This window comes from Myodes glareolus, chromosome 2 (assembly GCF_982192425.1).
Source record: "Myodes glareolus chromosome 2, mMyoGla1.1, whole genome shotgun sequence".
Lineage (NCBI taxonomy): Eukaryota > Metazoa > Chordata > Mammalia > Rodentia > Cricetidae > Myodes > Myodes glareolus.
In genome coordinates, this window is record NC_142027.1 from 128,958,240 (window position 1) to 128,979,001 (window position 20,762).

Below are 20,762 nucleotides of genomic sequence, written 5' to 3' on the forward strand. Positions count from 1 at the left end.
CAAAGGACTCAAAATAGCCAAAGAACCTTATGACTCAAAAAATACAAATAGCTGAATTTTAAAATGTGATGAAATGTAAACAGAGTTTAAAAAAATAATTTGGTAATAGATACATCAAAAATATTTCATATACTAGTCATTTAGGAAGTATGGCTTAAACCATAAGGAACTACTAGGAGGGATAAAATGGGGAAAACTGAATATGTATGCTGGGGAAAATAGAGGGAGAAGATGGTTTGTGTACTGTTGGTGACTGTAGCCCTGTAACCGCCCTGGAAAGCCTCTGGCAGGGCAATGAAGCCAGTACCCTCACTGTGGGCATGGGATTCCACTGTGACTCTCACCGTGGGCATGAGATTCTACCGTGATCCTTACCAAGGGCATGGGTTTCCACCGTGGCCCTCACCGTGGACATGGGATTCCACCATGACACTCACCGTGGGCATGAGATTCCACCGTGACCCTCACCAAGGGCATGGGTTTCCACCATGAGCATGGGATTCCACCGTGCCCCTCACTGTGGGCACGTCATTTCACTGTGATCCATGTGCCTGGGAGAAAGGAAAGCATGTGATGATGGAGACTTCTACAAGGACAGCAGTTTCATGCCCAGTGCTGCTGTGAGCCAGTAGCCTGGGGCTGCTCTACATGCTGTGGCCCTCTGCAGTAAAGAATATGAACTAAATACCAACATCACACAGGAAGCCCAGAAAGCCTGTGGTGAGGGAAAACAAGTCACAGGAAGGGCAGACGCTATGCAACTCTGATCATGTACCTTCTGTGTAGATGGCGACTGCTTGTTGGTTCCCAGCACCCAGACCCTAAATAATCACACAGAAACTATATTAATTAAAACACTGTTTGGCCTATTAGATAAGGCTTCTTAACTCTTATGTCTTAAATTAACCTATCTCGATTATTTTGTATTTTACCATGTGGCTTGTGGTTTACCCATAAGGCTCCAGGGTGTCTGTCTCCTTTGGCAACTACATGGCATCTCCTTGACTCCCAACTAGTCTCTCTCTAAATTTCTGTTCGGATTTTCTGCCTGGCTTTATTCTGCCATGCCATTGACCAAAAACAGCTTCTTTATTAACCAATGGCAATAAAACATATTCACAGCATAGAGAGGGACATCCCATCACTTCTTGAGCAGCTTCAGTCATCTCTAGGGAAAAGGTAGGGTAAAGGCTGCCTCCAATGTGGAGGCTGAAAACAATTGGGGTGGGAGGTCATAAAGGAACTTTATATATATATATATTTTACTTTCCATTTCTTTACAGGGTTTTTAGCACAAGATCCCTGTCCAAGTCAATGTTTATATTAAGATTTGTGAAGTTCATTTTGTGTAGTTTTTATACATATTTTATATTAAAAGTATATAAATATTTTATATTAAAAGTATTGTTTTCCAGGTAATAATATGCCTTGTGAAATATTTGAAAGCACTTTACTGTAATTTACTGTATGTCATTAAACTGCACACTAGGAATAACTACCAGGAGGCAAAAGTAATGTCCAATAGGACCTGGTGAGACAGACACATGCCAAGTAAATAGTCTGACAGACTTCTGTGGGACTCCTGCAGGACTCCTACAGACTGATGACAATGAGAGGAAGGTGGGCTATGGAAAAAGTACGAAACCTAAAGTCACGTCTTAGAACCGCTAGTTTCTACCCATGTTGCATAGAACAAGTTGCAAGTTGTCCATCAATCCCCTGTTCTCCTTCACCAGTGAGGACAATCATCCTCACCTCATAGTGTGGTCAGGAATCATAAGGCCAGTCCTTACCTACAGTGTGCTCATCAGAGGTTGGCTTTCCTCCCCCCTCTACTCCCCCTGATCCTTGGGATTCTGCAGGTCCTGCCTTCTCCTCAGCATGTGTCTCTTCTGTTGTCCTTCCAGGGACCTCCGGCACGGGGCCTTGTCTATGCCTGTGTCTTTCCTTACAGTCTTCTTGTTTCAGTTATGTCTACTGAGAAGCCTTCCCCTGCTGCCACCCACTGTCTCTCTAGGTGTTGTCCCCAGGAGCAGAGCTGTGGAACTGTTTTGTGTCTGCCAGTGGGTGAGCATCACCAGCTCTTCCTGTCTTTTCATTCAGTGAGCCTGTGAAGCACTTGGCTGAATGAATCCTTGCTGCACCTCCTGCTTTGGTTCTGCTCAGTAGTGTGCTCACCTCCACAAACATGCACAAGATGAGGCCACAGAAGCACACTGGATTCAAAGATAGGGAAACTCTCTGTATTGTGGGCTCTCTTTCAGCTATTTTTTTTTACACTGTGGATTCCATTTGAGAGCTAGAAGGGATATGAGATTTTATGTGATTAAACTCTGAAATGTTGGCCATTCAGTAGGAGGACTGAATTTTCAAAACTGCTTGGGATTAGCAAGGGAACCTCTGCTATGGAGGAGGTACCTAAAGAGCTGTTATTGGTGGGGAGATATGTGGGTTGTCTAAAGAGAGGGCAGAACAATCCAGTGGTATAGAATGACATAACTAGTGACTGGGGTGGCAGTGCTGGCGGGGAGTCCACCAAGATGCCGGCTGTACATCAGGGTTATCACAGGGTGGAAAGGGGCAAAATGGCAGGATTCCCATTCCGTCCTTTGTCAAACCCCGCCTTCCCCTTGATCTGATCCTCACCCCTCTGTTCTTTCATCTGGGCTGTGACTCAAATGCTAAAATCAAATCCAAATGCCACGCTTGGCGCTCTCCGCTGCAGCCCAGAAACGCTGGCTTTGCATCTTGTGTGTGGCATACATAGCAGCCAGCTGAGATGGCCTCAGACCCGGGGGAACCTTTGGCACAACCTCAGCCTGATATTTGCATGTCTTCAAGTCAATGCAGGCTCACTGGAAGGCCTCATCTCAGTGAGCAATCTATACCAGCTCAGATCCTTAGTTCACCCATATGAGAGATGTGCTCCAGCCAGCCTCTGACCACTGCACATCCGCGTGCATTCACACTTAAGAGAGGGATTGTTATTGAGCGCCTCAAACCTGAAAGCAAGTGTGTCCTGCAGCAGGCTAGACCCTGTGCTCTGAGGAACCCCAGTGTGCAGCTGCGCAGAGCAAACACATCCTTCCAGAGCATTTTGTTCCTTCCTTTCCCAGGCATTGTTTACCTATCCTTTCTTCTCTCTAATCATTAAAAGGGAGATGATGCAGCAGGGCTTCAAGAGGCTGACACGGGAGGATCAGGAGTTTGATGCTAGCCTGAGTTATAAAGAGCCCATCTTGGGGGTGGGGAGAACATAAGAAAAGGGCAAAGAGAGGTAAGATTTCAATTGCCCTGGACCCATGGGTCCAGAAATATTAGTGGTGGGACAGCAATTCATGGCCCAGGGGTGAACAGGCACTTCTATTGTTCATCTAGCATTGCTTTGCAATTCGTACAACAAAAATAACTGCAGAAATCCAAGCTGTTCATGCCCTTGCTCTTTGGATTAATTTTCCAACATTCGGCCCCCAGTGGAGGTTTGTCTCTCTCAGTGCAATAGTAAGGATGCAAAGTCCCCAACCCTGAACCACCCCAAATGGAAACTACTTTTTTTATTTGGTTTTGTAACAGTCACTACCCAATTATGCTTCTTTAAGCATGAAAACAACAACAACAAAAAAAAAATGCGGAGCCCTGGTAGAATAATTTGGATCCACAGGAATTCACGGAGCTAGAACCAACAAGAGAATCCAGGCCACTGTGTTTCTAGTAGATGGCACGCATGGCCTCTGCCCCTTGGGACTCACCGGAGACTACTTTTCAAGCCCCACAAAGCAGAAGCTGGCTTTGCAGTATGGCTGTCGTTCTGATGCATCTGTGAGCACTGCAGACAGCCTCTCAAGCAGGTCCCTTGTCTCTTCTGCTGTAAACCCAGAAACAAATATTTAGCTGGCTGCAGAGAGCCATCCACATGAGTGCTGTCCCCCTGGGGGTCTTCTGAACGCAGCGCCTGGCTAGGCCTTTCACGTGACACAGGACATATAATATATTTATGTCTTGTGTAACCATAGAAACCTGTTGTATTGGGGAAGATGTTGCAATTCTGCTTCTCTCCAGAAAGATGAATAAAGCCACAGGGCAGCTGTTGCAGGCTGCAAGCAGCATTTACTAGTGTCGGCATTTGTGGACATTAACAAAGTATCCAATAGACATAAGAAGGTAAAAACTACTCTGTTATTTTAGACACTCAAAGCCAAGTCATCGTGTTCTTGTATTACCCACCCAATTTGTACTTCACTAATTATCCTGAGGACAGTGGTCTTGTTTGTGTGAGAACACTTTCTTTAGGGAGTCCCTGGCATAAGGTAAATAAATATATATTTGCTGTGCAACTGTACAATTGTTGGCTGTACAATAGGGCAGAAAACAGTGTGGCCGTTGAGAAGGGTGGGAAATGATGCCAGTTTAACCAGGGCTCTTCCACTCCCTGGGATATAATGGAAAGATTTGCCTTCCTGGTCCCTGTGAGGAAGGCAGTAATTTAGGGGAGGGGCCCAGCCCACAGTAGCAGTGGCCTGGCTGTCAGCCCTAGCGCTACTCATTTCTCTCTTCCAGTTCGATGCAGGAGCCCTGTGAGCGTCTTAATGTCCGTCGAAGCTTGCTTTGTTTAGCACATCTATGGTATCTCAACTCATCAAAGGCTTCACAAATATTTATTAATTATAAAACCCCCAAGGGAGCTAAGGAATACAAACTCCATCTCTTTCCCAATTAATTCTGCACCTTTCCATTCGGCAAATATGTATGCTTTGTGCCTCTTAATAGAGCAAGGAGCCCCTTGGCTCTTTTGTCTGTAAGTGGGTTGTTGTTGGGTGTGTGTGTGTGTGTGTGTGTGTGTGTGTGTGTGTGTGTGTGTTGTTTAAAGGAAGTATCCATGAAAGCTCCCAGTGCACCTGATAGATGATTTGGGCGACATCTGCTGGCTGGAATAGAATCAGGCATGTCGACCAAACCAAAAGCCATGCCCTTACTTTGCCCCAGGCCTTAAGTAAATCCTAAATCCACAGGGCACTGTGGACTGTGGGTGGTAGGTATAATCATAGCTGTGTAGGCAAGGCGTTTACACTTATTGTTATTATTTTCTTTATGATTGTTATTTAAATGGCAGTATTAGAATGCAGAGGATGTTTCCTGCCAGCTAATAACCATTTAAGCTACATTTGGGGGCTTTCATGACTTGACAACAGCTTCTCAAAATCTTGGACTATTAAACCCCCTACTGGGCTAATGTGGCAGAAAAAGACAAGAAGGGCACCAGCCAGAAGCTTTTGTGCAGCACTGCCTCTCCAGCATCTGGAGAAGCAGGTCCTTTCAGAAACCAATTAGAGGGAGAGAGGAGAGCACCCCTCCCCGCCAGCCCCAAGCAAACTCTGCACTGCCATGTAGGCTTCAGCCTTCAGGAAGTAGGCAGTGCAGACAGGAAACTGCACCAAAGCTCAGCAGAGAGAGAAGTCTCCATCCTGGGCGCAAGGGTGTGGCAGCTTTTCCAGATCCCTCCCCAGGAAGAGTACTGGCCACATTGTCCCCAGACTCCTCTTTCCCAGTGTGGATATCCTACTAACAATTCCAAGGAAGATCTAGGAATGGCCAATGACTCTGAAGGTCACATGGCTTCCTTAGAGACTGTATCTTCTATACCTAGCAGTCTCAATTTCAGACCAAGTAGACTTGGTCTGGTCACATCACCTTGTACAGAAATTTAAAGGTGAGCTGTTTGCCTAGATTTAGAGAATTCTAAACAAAGCTGCCACATTCTGCTCAGTTTGGTTGCAGCTGCCTTGTATGTTACAGTAGTATTTGACCGGGACATACAGGGAGCTGCCTAGAGCAGCTCCAAGCGCCCTGCCCCGTGTGCTGCTGTGCTGAGCTGTGGGACTCCCTTTGTAAGTTCACAGTATGCACTTGGCTGTGCCTCCCTGCTTACCCAAGCATCCTTCTTACTCATCAGGAGCCATTCAGCTTTTTACTGTGACTTTCTTTGGGACAGTTATAGAATAGAAGGCCAGGATCAGACTCCGCACCCCACCCAGGTGTAAAGACTCTAAGTAGCACATAGAAGCATCCTGCGTATCTGCTCCTTCAGAGCCTGTTTGATGTTTTCGTGAGTGAAGATGCTGGGCCTTGTGGGAGCTCAAAGGACCAGTGCATATCTGCTCCTTCCAAGGCCTGCTTGACACTTAGTGAATGAGGGTGCTGGGCCTCATGGCTACTCAGAAGACCATTATAGTTACAGTGACTCTTCTGTACTTTGCAGAAGGACAAAATCAAATGAAGATGAATCCATACACAGGGAATAGTGAGGAACCTGGTCCTGCTGAGAGCTGAGGGGATGGGGCAGGTGTCTGGTGAGCTTAGAGCTTCTAGCTTGAGTGATCCCAGGTCAGCATCTGTGCCTCTGAGGGTGGAGGGTGCCTTAGGAAGGCCTGGGTCTAGAAACTTACCATTCTTTGGCTGCTTTGCCATAAACAGGCTACCCATGGTAAGGAGGGTAAAACATTCCCTTGGCTTTTGCCACAGGCTTAATGACAGCAGGCAAGGAGGGCCTTGACGACCAGCAGTAGAGCTCAGCTGCTACTAACTCCCACAATTCCTTTGAACTGGGAATCGGAGCTTATGGTCTATGAGGCCCAGAGCTGCTAACCTGGAGGGGTACCTGATGGTCCCGATGCACACATATGCACACCCACCTTTCCTTCCACTGCGATGTGATGTGGGGCCATCCCAAACCCTTACAATTTCCAAACAAAGCAGAGAAAGGAGAAGCCAGTGCCGTGGACTTGAGGCATGCACAGCATTCCAGAAACCAGACCCCAAGCCAACCCTGTAAAAACAAGTGAAAGTCATTTTCCTGGGAGCCACCTCATAGCAAGTGTCTTGCAGGCTCCACTGAGGAGCTGGAAGAAAGGGATCCTGGAATTGTTGTGAAACCAGTAGACTAAAGTGGTTCGCCTAGGGTGTGAAGGCTCCCTGTGTGATTGAGTTTTCATAGTTGTGTTGAGCCCACAATGCTGGCAGTGTGTGTGTCCCAGGCACAGGTAGTGACATTTAGGAGAGACCCTTAGAAGTCTAAGTCACTGGCTCACTCATGAGCTCTGTGAGCAGGACCAGAGCTGATGAGCCGTGCTCTAGAGCAAATCTAGATGTGTCCATGACATGGAGAGTTGATGGCTTAGGCAGAACAGGCTTCTCCCAGTCAACAGTGGTAGTGGTATCTGGAAACTAGGCTGGCACTATAGTAAAGTGGGGGTCACGTGACTGAAGTGACAGCTCAGTGGGGGGATGGGGGAGAGACTGGCAACAGAAAAGGGTTTCTCAGTGAGCAGCAACCGAAATTAATTCAAAATCAAAAACCTTGAGAATCTGAGCTCTGCCAGAGCTCACTCACCTGTATTGCATCACGTGACTTCACTGCTGATTTGGTTCTGAGCACAACACACACCTACACTGCACATGCCATCTCACAGCTGGGTGGGGTCCCTCACTGGCCTGGCCTCTAGTGAGCAGAGGTGAGTGGACTGGGAGACCCTTGTAGGGTCAAGCTCTAAGGTGCTCCCCCCACCTCCCAGAGGGTGGGGCAGTAGTGGGCTGTGGTAGCACTCATCAAAGTAGTCTCCTCCGTGTCTTTACTCCCTCTGCTCTGGGGCCTGACTCACCTAACAGGGACCAGAAGTCCAGGACAGTACTCAAAGCCTTTTCCTGTATTCACCTGAAGGGAATGTTGGCATTCCATATTCTTTGTAAATGGTTCGTGCACATGTGCATGCATGGCACACACATATCCCTCTTGTGTGGGCTGTGACTCACCCAGAAAATCAGTGCTTGTTTATGCTGTAGAAGTGGGAGAGGGTCTTTGGTGTCTTCCCTTACCCGCCTCTGCAGTCAGTCTTAGGTGATCTCCACAGGAACCAGAAGACAGTAAGTGCAGGAGACTAGATGACTTTACTGTTTATCTGACTCTCAGCATTTTCACCAAGGGATGCATGTACAACTGGGAGAGATTAAAAACTCCAGGAGAGACTCACAGTGACAACACAGGGACAACTGTTATGTTCATAGTATGCCTTCTGTTGCAGACTCTCACGTACATGCCTGCGTGTCACAACAGTCTCTGAGTGGAGCAGCAGATGTGCACAGACGTGCACATGCATCTGATTCCTTTATGGTCCTCACCGGGACAGCAGAGTGGGAAAGAAAAACGTCCCTTCAGGGTACTTCCCACCTTCCAGATGCTGTGCCCACACGAGTGTTGTGCCCACACTGACTACCCCCTGTGATTAACCTGGTTTGCCTGCTGGCCTTATGTCCCAGGGAAGCATCTGGAAGGGTGGGTTCCATCCTCCCAGACTTCAGGTCTTTCCATTCCAGCAGCATTCACAGGGACTGCATTGGGCTCTATCCACATCAAACATCAATTCAGATGATGCAGAAGTTGTGTGTCAGGGAGAATGCTATTGCCAACTCGCTCCCAGCAAAGACTTAAAAAAAAATAAGACACCAAGAAATGAGGCTTCATCCCAATTACAGCTTTCTGTATTCCTGCCAGCTGGTCATGACTGTTGTTTTCCCAAAAGCCAAGAAGCTGGACAACACCGTGAGCTTCTCCTCAGTACAAGCTAGGCCATTCCCGGCTGAGAGAGGCTCACAGAGCTCCAGGGTTCAAGGGACTTCTTTAACAGAGAAAATATATAGCTCAATAAAAACAATTTTTAAAAAGTCATGTGATTAGTAAAAAGCTTTAAAAAACATTTTGAAAGATAATTTTTATTCTTTTATCAGTTTAAACACAAGTCAGAATGTATTGATCGTGTGTGTGTGTGCGTGCGTGCATGTGTGTGCATGTGCATGAGAGGGCATGGGGAGAGGTGTGTGGAGGGAAGGAGAGAGATGCAGTCATTTCCCTTCACACAACCAGATTCTAGAGGTGACATGCAGGGAACTGGGTTTCAGCCTTGAGAGAGTTCAGAGAACAACCACTTCAGGAGTGCATGAAACAGAAGCCTTTTCTTCCAGGAGATCTGGGGAGAGGGTATGCTCTAGCAGCTGGATTTCTGAGGGCCAGACTGTGAACAAAGAGGGTTTGGACCAGCAGATTCGACATCAGAGTCATGTATGACTGTAAGGTCTGGGATGTGATATTTGCTGAGGAGAGCAGCCTGTATCTGAGGAGTCCCTACATCTTCTTCTGTGTACATGCATATACTTTCTCTCTTGAGTTTTCTGGTCTCTACAATATCATAACTACTGTTTCTGGTATTGCCAGGTTTGTGCAGCAAAGCCACACAAGTTTCTGGAGACACTTCCTTACCCCACACCAGTTTTTTCCAAAGCTTAAATAGAAAAGGTATTTTCTAGCAACGTTAAGGGACAGGACTCAGTGAACTGCAGCTCAGCTTTGCAATGTAAGAGGAAAGCAGGGGTTACGTGGGCAGGGTCATCCATCACTGCTCAGCTGCTTCCTTTGGCAGTTATAGTTCACAGCTTCAGAGCAGAAAGATGGTCACCTTCTGTGGCTCTGTGTTTACACAGTCTAGAGTCAGCCTCAGGAAGCCACATTCAGATTTCCCTGAACTCAGATATTAAAAGGAACATCTTTATGATCAGGTGTCAACTGTGCCCTGCTTGTTTTCTCCAGCATGGTGTTCGCTGAGACAGCCCACTCTCATAAGGAAGGCCAGACTCTCCCCATATTAACTGTCTGCTAAGATTAACTATAAAGAGCAGAGGGGCTGGCCTGTTGCCCAGGAGAGCTCTCCAGATGCTCAACTTCTTCCGTTTCTTGCACTCTTCTGAGTAGCTTCCGGGGACATGGTTTCTCAGCTGTTGACAGGACTGTGAGAATCCCAGGAAAAGTGCAAGGTACTTGGCCCTGAGGGCAGGCAGTGGTGTCAGAGGCACTGAACATGTGCAGTGGCCATTCAGTGAGAAGAGCTTTTCCTTGAAAGAACTATCCTATGATCATGGGGCTCAACATGTAGGAGGCTGCCGCTCCTCCTGCATACAGGGACTGAATGCTGGCTTCTTGCTGTCCTTTCCAGCTTAGAACTGTAAGTCAGTTTGCAGCAAGTGTGTGCTCACTGGCACAAGAGAAGCTTTGAGGCAGGAATTAAAATGAGTTAGAAAGGGATGCTCTGACATAAACAATGGCATGCCTGTGCAGAACCCCTGCCAGTTGATGGACATGTGCTTCCAGGGACCAGGAGGCCATGTTTGCAAGTGGAAATCCTTTCTGGAGCCTTTTGCCAACCCATCTGTCCCTAGAGCAGGATGAGCCCTAGCAGCTCCACAGCACTGATTCATGGCTGTCTCTTCGGGGGTTGCCACGATAAGCATGTTGGAGTCCAGCTCTGGCCAGGATGGTTTATCTTTGCCAGAGTATCAGGCTATGGCACAGCTGGAGCAGGTACAGACTGGCTATGTGGGCACCTTGAAGAGGCTGCTATTGACTCTGGATTGCTCTCTCTCCCTCCCTTCTAGTTCTTACCAGGGTACCAGTTTATGCTATGACCTTTGCCCTCTATCCTTCATAGCTAGGTAAGCTAAACTTCTGCTAGCCCCACGATAGGCAGCAAGAACAGGGCCCTCACCATCCCTTGGGAGCCCAGGAGTAGAGAACACCAGGGCAAGAAATTTAAGCTAGAATCCTTAGGTAATGAGACTCACAAAGGAAAAAAAAAAGTATGGTGCTCAAGGGAATTAATGAGTAGGGCCAGAGCTTGTTAGACAGACCAGAGAGTAATCACTACAGGGTACAGGGGAGAGAGGCTGGCCACGGTGCCCAGGACATAGTTGACCAGGGTGTCCCCTTTCCACTGCTCCTGCCAGCTCCTGGCTTCACCCATCCCGAGGCCTTAATATCTTCCCTAATAAGCTGTAACTAGTTGTGCCTGCAACACCAGCTCTTCTTGATGGTCCTGCTGCTCCCATTATGGTCATCAGAAGAGTGACCAAAGCCAGGCCTAGTCAGTGCCAAAGGCCTTCTGCAGAGCGCCTGTGGAAGACTACTGCATGCTTGCTGGCACACTCCCTTCTCACTCCCACCCTAGCTGTTCCTACAGTGTTTACTGTTATAATTTACAATCCATGTACAGATGATCATGACCGTCCAGCCCCTTCTCTGAGCTTCTCCAGGCAGAGGTTGTATTCATTCAGACCAGCCCCAGTTAAGGATCTGATATACAACAGTTGCAGAACAGGAAAAAGAATTCTGTTAATATAGGATTTTTTTTGTTTGTTTTTTGAGACATGGTTTCTCTATATAGCCCTGTCTATCCTGGAACCTGCTCTGTAAAACAGGCTGGCCTCAAACTCAAAGATCCACCTGCCAGATTAGGATCTTAGCAGGTGGAAGTAGGCCTAGAACACATGATTTTCCTGCTTTGACATCTCAAGCACTGAGATTATAGGCATGCCCCAGCACATCTGGTTCATGACTGACCCAGTTGCCTATGGCCAATGAATGAGTATACTAAGTATAACTTACTGTTCTTAACCTCAGTCAGTCCTAGATAATAGCAGGATTTATTCTGCTTTTTCAGTTTGCTGGGGTAAGAAATAGAAGACTACTCTGTCACTTGAATGTGGATAGTTTGGGCTTTAAAAGGTGTGTAAAGTCATACAGAGATCACAGCATAGGGATTGGCTAGGAAGCAGTGAGCGGTCACTCTGGAGACTGAACCCTCACCGCATGAGCCCCGAGGTCTCACTCTGGATATTTCCAGATGTGAATGTGACTTGAGCCTGTTGTGGAGGTGAATCTTTGTCCAAGAGACCACAGGTGGAGGAGGAGGAGGGGGTATGGTGATACGTGGGCACCTTTGTGGCCATCTTTATCTCTCTGTAGAGTATGCGGCGTGCACACTAAACAAGCCTCTAGTCATTTCATTCATAAACCAGGGTTCTGATGGATATTTCTGTTTATTTAGAATGTGTCATGAGGTGTCCATTAAAATCTGCCATGGGGGAGGCATATGAATTCAAAACTTGTCACATCCTCATTCCCTACCTTGGGGAGGGGAGGGACTCAAGGAGCCTGTACCATCCATCAAAACCACTCATGAGTCTGTCTCCTCATCTGGAAATGAGGAGGCTGTGGGCCTAGCATAATGCCTGGTGTAGTGTAGGTGATTAGCAAATGTTTCTAGAATGGACTAGAATACAGCCTGTGCTGGGGTTGTCCCACTGCCACAGCAAGAGTGCCTGCTCCTCCAGGCGTATGCCAAATGCCGGGGCACATGCTGTTCACACATCGCTCCACCTGTACAGTTCACAGCTGAGTGAGGCAACAGGCACAAGTGAGTCACAATGTGGAAGGCAGTAGGGAGCCCTTGGTGTGTGTCCTTTTCCTGATGGCTCTCTGATGTTTTTCCACAGGGCCTGTGCCAGCAGTGAGACAGAAAGCGAAGCTGGAGACATCATGGAGCAGCAGTTGGAGGAGATGAATAAGCAGCTTAACTCGGTGACCGACCCCACAGGCTTCCTGAGGATGGTACGACACAATAACCTCCTGCACAGGTATGGCAACATGTCGCAGGGCATGGAGCTCTGGTGATGTCAGATAGCTGTAGAGGCAAACCTGGTTCTTCGTCTTGGCACTAATAATTCAAACAGAGGTGGGGGCAGGCTTTCCACCATCCTTTTTTGATATGATGGAGCCCAGGGATGTTCTGCTGCCATGCCAGCTCTGAGCTAACTCTAGAGCCTCAGGAAGAAGCTGAGCGGCTCTCGCCTCTCTGCCAGCTTCTCACCAGCCAAGAAGCCAGTGGAGTAGGAGTGAGCAATAGCCCAGAATGAGCTTGTCCACATCAAGCCTTCCTGGCCCCAGTTCCCCGTCACTTCACAAATGGGTGAGTCATGGTGAAACTGCCACACCTGTGTGCTTAGGTTAGCCATATTTTATAGTGGTGTTTGTGGTGGCGGTACTGGTGGTAGTGGTGGTGGTTGCTGTAATGGCTGTGATGGTGGTAGTGCTTGTGTTGGTGTTGATAGTTTTGGTGGTAATTGTGGTAGTGTTTTTAGTGCTTGTGGTGGTAGCAGTGTTTGTGGTAGTGGTAGTGGTTCTGATGGTGGTAATGGTATGAGTGATGGTGTTGCTAGTGTTAGTAACAGGAGTGTTGATCTGGTGGTGGGGGTGCTAGTGGTCATGGTGGTGGTGGTGATAGTGGTAATTGTACTGGCGATGGATATACTGATAGTGGTGTTGGTGGTAGTGTTGATAGTTGGTGGTAGAAGTGGAAGTGATTGAGGTGGTATCATAATTTATAGTTCCTGTCTTCAAGGACTTCAGGCTGCCTCAGGACTACAGGGGCACTGGACTGGGTGGGTGGCCCTGCTTGGCAGCCCTACTGTGAGGCCACTGTTACCTTGTTTGCTGCAGCCTGGTTTCCTGTCATTGTGTTATCATGGAGACAAAGGTATGTTTGCCTTCACAGGGCCCAGAAACCTTGGGAAAAAAGCCAAAGTCTGGAGGGTGAAGCTGGTGCTGCCTTTTCCTGCCCTTGATGCAAGGCCCTCCTAGCCCTCTGTCATGCACAGAGGTGTGGGATTACTCTAGGCTTGTGATCTAGTATAAAGATCCCACAACTTGACTCAGGCCTCACTGGGGTAAAGTAATGTTACACTGAGAAGTCAGCTTCCCCAGTCCTAACATAGGGATAGACTCTAGCTCCCTTCAGTGTAGCAATTAAGGACCTAGTCTGCAAATACTGACATAGCTGGCTTTCAGACACATGGACAGCATTGCAGAGATAGTGGCTTTCTTGCCGCACAAGAGTGAAGCTGAGTGGCTTCTAAAAAATGTGGAGATGACTTTGAAAGGATTGGAAATGACCTGTACTTGGTGCAGTGTACCCGTGTCAGGTGCTAGCCATAGTAGCGTGCAGCTCTGTTCCTTTTTCTCCCATCACTATGCATCCTCATGTGAGAGCCACCGAGGGAGACCATTGTCCCCCAGCACGCCTATATTCAGGAGCTGCTGCACCTAGGGGCTGGGATGTGTCCACAACCATCAATTTTGGAAAGAGGGTTTATGTCCGGAGTGGCTCAGAGACAGAGCCTCGATATTATGTGGTGCTTGCTGATGCATTCAGACAGCATGGTGCTCCCCAAAGGCAGGTGTGTCCCTGGTGACCCAGTGGGAGGCAGTAGGCACTGGCTCCTTGGTTGTCTGTCTCTCTGCACTAGGTCCCTTGACAAGGTCCAATCAGAATCAGACATCCCACTTCAAGGGGAGCCCAAAAGTTTGCCAACTTTCCATTCCATCTTCTGACTGAGACCAACCCATGCCCCTTCCCTGTGGCTGTTCTCAGCAGCTGCTGGATCTAGGAACCTGACCCGTAGATAGGCATAGATAGTAGTGACCACTCAGTACCCCCACCAGTCCTGATAGTGCTGGGATGGCACCCACCTACCCACTCCTGATTCCACATGAACCTGGGCAAGGTGGAAGAGATTGACTTTCTCTAGGTTCCTGGCTTCCCTCCAGGCAGTGGAGGAGTGATTAGATGCAGGTGGGAAATTAAGAAACAGCTGTCAGAAGCCACTTGCAAAAAGACCCATCAGGCAGTGACATGCTTATTCAGAAGAACAGGAGACCACAGGCCACCTAAATTCCAGCTGTGCTGGTTGTATTAAATGCAAAATCTCTCTCACAGGCAGTGTTTTCTTCACTACTTTTTAATTCATGTTTTTGTCCAAAACATGCTAATCCCCAGATTAGGAGATGAAAGCAGGCTGAGGAGTAGGCTCAGCCTGGCAGGCCCTCATGCTTCCTGTCTGATGCTCTGGCCTCATTTCGATCTCCCAGGCCTGAACCTGACAATACCAGACTGCAGTGGAGGAAAGTGAGAGCCGGAGAGCTTCCAAGTCTAGCTCTTACTTGCCATGCTTAGTCAGCCCAGTCCCGGGCGGAGGGGGGGGGGGGGGGAGTGTGTTAGTGCAGTGCTTCCTGAGCTCTGTGGAGCGCAAGTGATGGACGCTTACGTCACACTTCGGAACAGTAGCAAAATTAGTTACAAAGCAGCAATGAAATAAATAATTTTAAGGTTGAGGTCACCACAACATGAGAAACTTATGTTAAAGGTTTGCCGCATTAGGAAGGTTGAGAACCAGCTGCAGGCTGTGACACACCCCACTGTCCCCGCTCTGAATGCTTCAGCACTGGCGGTTCGTAGGAAACAGTGGTATGATGTAATCCTGGAAAAGGGCCTTGCTAGATGGCTGGGTCTCCCAACAGATTGGTGGCAAGAGGGGGTTCGGCTCTCACCCCACCCTGAGGCGAGCGGGTGGTCACCTAACCTTTACTCTCCTGCAGGAGTCAGATGGTCAGTGTGTCACCGTCTTTCCTACTCTCCCCTCTCTCCATAGTCCGTCCCCTCTGCATGACCCACAAGATTCCTGGGCCTGTCTTAACTGCCTTCCCTAGAAGCCTTTGCCTGGCACTGGGACATGGCCAAATGAGGCTCTCCTGTAATGAAGGTCATCACACACACACACACACACACACACACACACACACATACACACAGAGCCATTGCCCCTAGGCTGCCCTACCTGAGTGCTCTCCTCCTCTCAAATCCCCAGATGCTTTCTGTTGTAGTCACTGTCTGCTCCTTGTCTCTCATCCCCCCAGGCTACACACTCACTAAAGCTGGGTGTCGTCTAGGATCTCTTTCTTTGTCCCAAGGTACTGGTTACCTTGTTACTGTTGAACAGGTCTGACTCACTGATGGGAAGAGATGAGCAAGCAAGAAAGATCTTTGGTCAGGATTAAAGCAAACATTCAGTCACCCACCACCACCCCAGCAAAGAGAAGACATCCATGAGCACCATGGAGTGCTTCCCTGATCTCTGTTGGCTCTTCCCAAAGAAGTGAAGGGCACTGTTCAAAGAAAACATGGGAGGCCAGTCCTACCCTCTCCAACTGACCCTGGGGGAATGCCCTTCTGGCTTATTCTCAAACTAGCAGGCTTGCAAGAAAGACAACCCAGAGCCTCACAGCTAGACCCTGAAGAGCCAGCACAAAATCTGGCCTGTCAGATACAAAGTCTCCCAGACCCCACTCACCTTCCTCAGGGTATCGCCCTGGGCATGCATTCACCTGCTTTTGCTTGGGCTCCTCCAGAGACTAAACAGGAGCCTTCTGGGCCCATGGAGTACCTCTGCCCATGGACAGCTCCTCCCAGCACGTCTCTGAGAGGTCGTCTTGGGATTGTGTGGGGATGCAGAGGCCCTGGCAAGGGCCGACCATGTTGCTGTCATGATGGGTAGGTACGATGGCTGCCACACAGGCCTGTAGTCTCATCTCTCCATACCCAAGCACCAGCAAGCTTGATGGGCCCCTGTCCTGTCCCTTAAATGGTGTCAGCAGGAAGAATCAACCAAGTTTCAGGCATACTACAGAGAACAGATGGAGGAGCAGAGGCCAGGTCCATTGCCATTCTGCGTTTCTGCGGAAGGTGGTAGGGTCTGTGGGGCAGCGGTGTATGTCAGGTGGGAGCGGGCTACGGTGTATGCCAGGTGGGAGCGGGCTACTGTAGAGGTATGTTAGATAGAAAGTCTGGAGAGGGGAGGGGTGGAGGCGGAGCCGCTTACAAGGCAAGTCATCCAGCTATCTGAAAGAGCTCCAACCAAGGTGGGAAAGCCTGAGGAAACAGCTCATGCTGAGGGGGACCCCCTTCTGTGAGCCCAGCCAGGAGGAAGGCCTAGAGCTAACAGAACAATTCTGGCCCAGGCAATTATTGACCGCTCTGCTCCCTCCCCACAGATAGAGTCACACCCAGCAGCCTGTGCTCCCCCCCACCACCACTTTCCCATTGTTCTATAGCAGTGCATAGGAACAATACAGCCTGGGTTGAGCTTGCTCTGTCTCCTCCCTGCACAAGGCAGACTGCTGTGCTGTGCAATCCTCTAGAAGTAGATTAATAGACATCATCTGAGAAGCTAGCTAATAAAGACTACAGCCTGAGAAAACCCTCTGCCTAGAGCTGAGCTGTCATTTACCCAAGTGGAGCTGGCCAGAATGGATGACAAGGCAGTGATTCAGCGCCACCTTCTGGATCCTTGTGACAGTGCGAGTCTGCTGCCACAGCATACAAAGCTTGACCCCTCCCTGCCAATGAAATTCTGTGCCTTGCCTGCAAAGAGCAAACAGCCTCTTCACAGGCCCAGGGCAGCTGCCCATGCTATAGATCCTGCCACGATGAGAGAAGGGGACAGGACCCTGGGGACACGCGTGCTCCTGGGCCAGTATAAAGTGGAAAGGTATATGTCTTGCCCCAGCCCTGGCCCAGGTTTCCTTGTCCAGCCAGAAGGTAGTCATGCAGCCACTCTGCTGGAGCATCTCTTCAGAGAACAATGTGCACACTTCACCTTCGGGAGAGATCTGCTCTTCTCTTCCATGTATCTCTGGATATGGAGTGTCACTCCAGGGTCATCTGCACAACACTGACTCTGACAGCAAAGCCACAGCACACCCTGTCACTTGTAATTGCATTTCTTGAGTGACAGGCCTCTGCACTTCCAGGAGCAGTACTGCCGTGTCCCTGGAAATAGGTGAAGTGGGACAGTAAAGGACTGAGGGTACAGAGGAGCCACAGCCAGGGAGGCACACATGGGTCCTGGAGGAAAGCCTTCAGGCTTGCTCTCAGGCAGCAACTGAGTAGCTGTCACAACTAGCAGGCAGAATACTTGCTGCTGCCTGATGCTGTGTCTAGCATCTGGCACAGTCCCTGTCCATGCAAGCCCTGCAGCATACAGTGGAAACCATACACTACAGAGCTCAGCAGCCCCACGGAAAGTGCTAGCCACCAGTTAGCCATGTTGAAATCACATGAGCCAAGTCGAGTGGCAGATTTTGTGACCTCCTCTCCATCTACCTGCATGGTTAGTGCTCTTTGGGGCCCCAGAGACTGTGACTGTGCCTGGCAGGCAACCAGTGCTTAAACACATTTTCTGAATGAACCAGTCAGCAACTGTCCTTGCCATCCTTTGAGAGTATGACTCATGGGCCCCTGGGGGTTGAAGGTGCCTCTGTGTTAGTGAACCCCAAGTAGCTGCACAAGATGCCCCCTCTACAGCACTTTCCAATCAGTGGCTCTCAGGGCGCCCCTGAGATACAGAGGCAGGGTCTGGCTGGGTTGGGCCAGTGGATCCTTGCCGTGGGTTGCAAGTTCACTGATGCAAATGTTATTTTCCTTGTTGGCTGCACTGACCCTCCTGGTCCTTGTGCTTGACAGCACGATTGCTCCATATGGGACCAGCACTCTGGGATTATGTAGCTGGCAGCACAGAGATGGATGCTGTTGTGTACAGAACTCAGGGTTGTATGACTATAACCTGCAAGGGACGAGCATGAGGTGGAGTTGGCAGGCATGCTGTGAGGCCCAGCAGGCAACCAGAATGATGGAAGGTGAGCCTGATTCCTACCTTCGTCCTGTCTTCCCAGGAGCTGCCAGAGCATGACAAGCTTATTCAGTGGTACTGTGTCGCCCAGCAAGGATGGGACTTCCTCTCTCCCTAGGAGGCAGAACTCATTGGCCAAGCCACCACTCCGTGCCCTGTATGATCTGCTCATCGCGCCCATGGAAGGGGTAAGTGCCTCCTGGGGCATGAGGCTCCTTGATATCAGAAAATATCATTTACTGGTCAATGCCCATGCATGTGCCCCTAGAGTACTCAATGGACATGGACACACATTCTTGGCTGGCTGCTCATAGCCAAGGTCCTGAGCATCGAGTTGGCAGGTCTGAGTTTGCACTTAGCTCTGCTCTGTGCAGGCTGAATACATTCAGCCTCAGTGCCCTCATGTGTTCCTTGTCTAGTCTAGAGGCCATGAGACTCAGAGCAGTGTGCATGTCAGCACTAGGAAGTGAATGTCTCCCACCCAAACTTAATCCTAGATGTTCATCCTGCTGACCTAAACCAGTCCCTTGCTCTTCCCCTGTGTCAAACAGAACCAGTGTCCAGTTTTAAAGACACCACACAGACCACCTTGCTCTCTGACTGGCGTGTACAAGCCACCCTGAGCTTGGCATACCCTTCTTAATTCAGACAATGCTTTTTGATAGAACGGGGACCTTGGTGAATCTGAAAGTTTAGGGGCCCTATTGCAGGCAGGGCCACCACAACCAGTGGGTCTGTCTAGAGGCAGGAGCACCCCTCAGCAGCTCTCTTTGCACCAGTATCTGCAGAGGCACTGTGTATCGTGAGGCCACAGCTTGTGCATGATCCTTCATCCCCAGGGCCCCTCCCTGGCCGTCCAGCAGTGTTTCAACTAGCCTACCAGTTGTGGGATGGCTGTTCTGCTTGCTGGTGCCCTGTGGTCTCTGCCCTTTCCTAACAAGTGACCCTGGCCACAACACTTGATATCTTTTCTCTTTAAGAAGTGAGGACCATCTGCAGGACATGTCTGGTTAGCACAGGGATCAAAGGGAACGTACTCAAAAGCATTGGGGCAGCAGGCAGGAACCGTCACCTGGCCAGGGAAATGGCTGTGTCCAGACTCCTCCCTCAAGATCCCATCAGCCTTTCCCAACTGCAGCTTTTTGGATACGATTATTTCTGGAAAGGCTGGGCCCCTTTCTGTCACACTCTTCTCTGTCCCTTCTTATCTTTACCCACTCCACATTGCCCTGATAAGGCTCTGGCTTTGCTGAATGGGGAAGTCTTGTGTTTCTCTCCTGCCTTCTGCTGCCACCAGAAGTCCTTTATAATCCTGCTTCTCCACTCTCCATTCTTCACTTGCTTGAGCCTCCGCGATCCTTTGCTCCTAGCTGTTTGTCTTGTATTTCTGCTCCATCAGTGCTGAGTTGTTGTTAGGGAGTGGGGGAAGATGACTGTGATGTGATCTCTACCTGACAGGCTCCATCCCAAAGCCCTGTCCTGTCCTCAACACAGCAACATGGCCATCCCAGGACTTGACTCTTGCCTGCTTTTCCCTTGTGACTCAATTCCCATTTCCCAGTCAAGGCCAGGCCCATCCCTCAGCAGCTGGTGTGAGGGAAAGTGCTTATGGGCACTAGGGAGAGTTCACAGAGCTGTTTGCGGTCAGAGGCACATTTGCATTTGGTGTGATACAGCACAGCCCAGAAAACAGAAGACCCAGGGAGAAGCCAGGTAGTGGCTTTTATGTGGCAAACTGGGGATTTTCCAAGAGCTAGAAGCAATCTCCCAGCACCATAGCCACACAAGCCAGGTTTCCTGTGCACATACCTGCCAGAGCCTACAGTTGGGCCATGGCTGAGGCAGCTCCTGGTGGAGGTACTGCTCATCCTAAGAAACCACCACTTGCTGGTGAGTCCAAACAGAGCTGGGTACTATGGAATCAGCAAAGAAAATTGGGGGCAGGAGGCGCCCAGCTCCCACCTGTGGGGAAGTTCCAGCATCATGGCTGCCAGAGGGGACTCTCCAAGTGCCTGGAGCCCAGGAAGTGCTTCAGACAGTCCCTCTCCCACAGATCTTCCTCTGTGGACTGTTGAATGAGAGTGTGCTAAGTCTGCCCACCTTCATGTCCCTGCAGAGGTACAAGAAGGGTGGTCTCAGCTCTAAACAAGCAGAACAGCCAGCATCTAGCACCTTCCCAGTGCTGACCACCTGATACCTGCCCAGACTGGTCCACTGCAGGTGAGAGACCAATGTCTGTGCCCATGTGTCATGATTCAGAGCATCACTGACTCTAAAAAGATTCCTCTGTAGGTCAGGAGTCTAACACAATGGATGAGCTTGGCTGCTTCAAATAAGGCATCTGATGAAAGCTGTGTAAAGCC

General features: G+C 49.4%; 1 protein-coding gene across 2 annotated transcripts in view; it reads left to right on the forward strand.

Moving 5' to 3' along the window:
* Nucleotides 1–20,762, forward strand: part of Ttc28 (tetratricopeptide repeat domain 28) — a 483,898-nt gene that overhangs the window by 443,574 nt on the left and 19,562 nt on the right. For both annotated transcript variants that reach the window (XM_085680896.2, XM_048450757.3), the window contains 2 exons: nucleotides 12,373–12,513; nucleotides 18,443–18,587. In XM_085680896.2, the coding sequence (XP_085537022.1) occupies nucleotides 12,373–12,513; nucleotides 18,443–18,587 (286 nt within the window). The remainder of the gene's footprint in view (nucleotides 1–12,372; nucleotides 12,514–18,442; nucleotides 18,588–20,762) is intronic.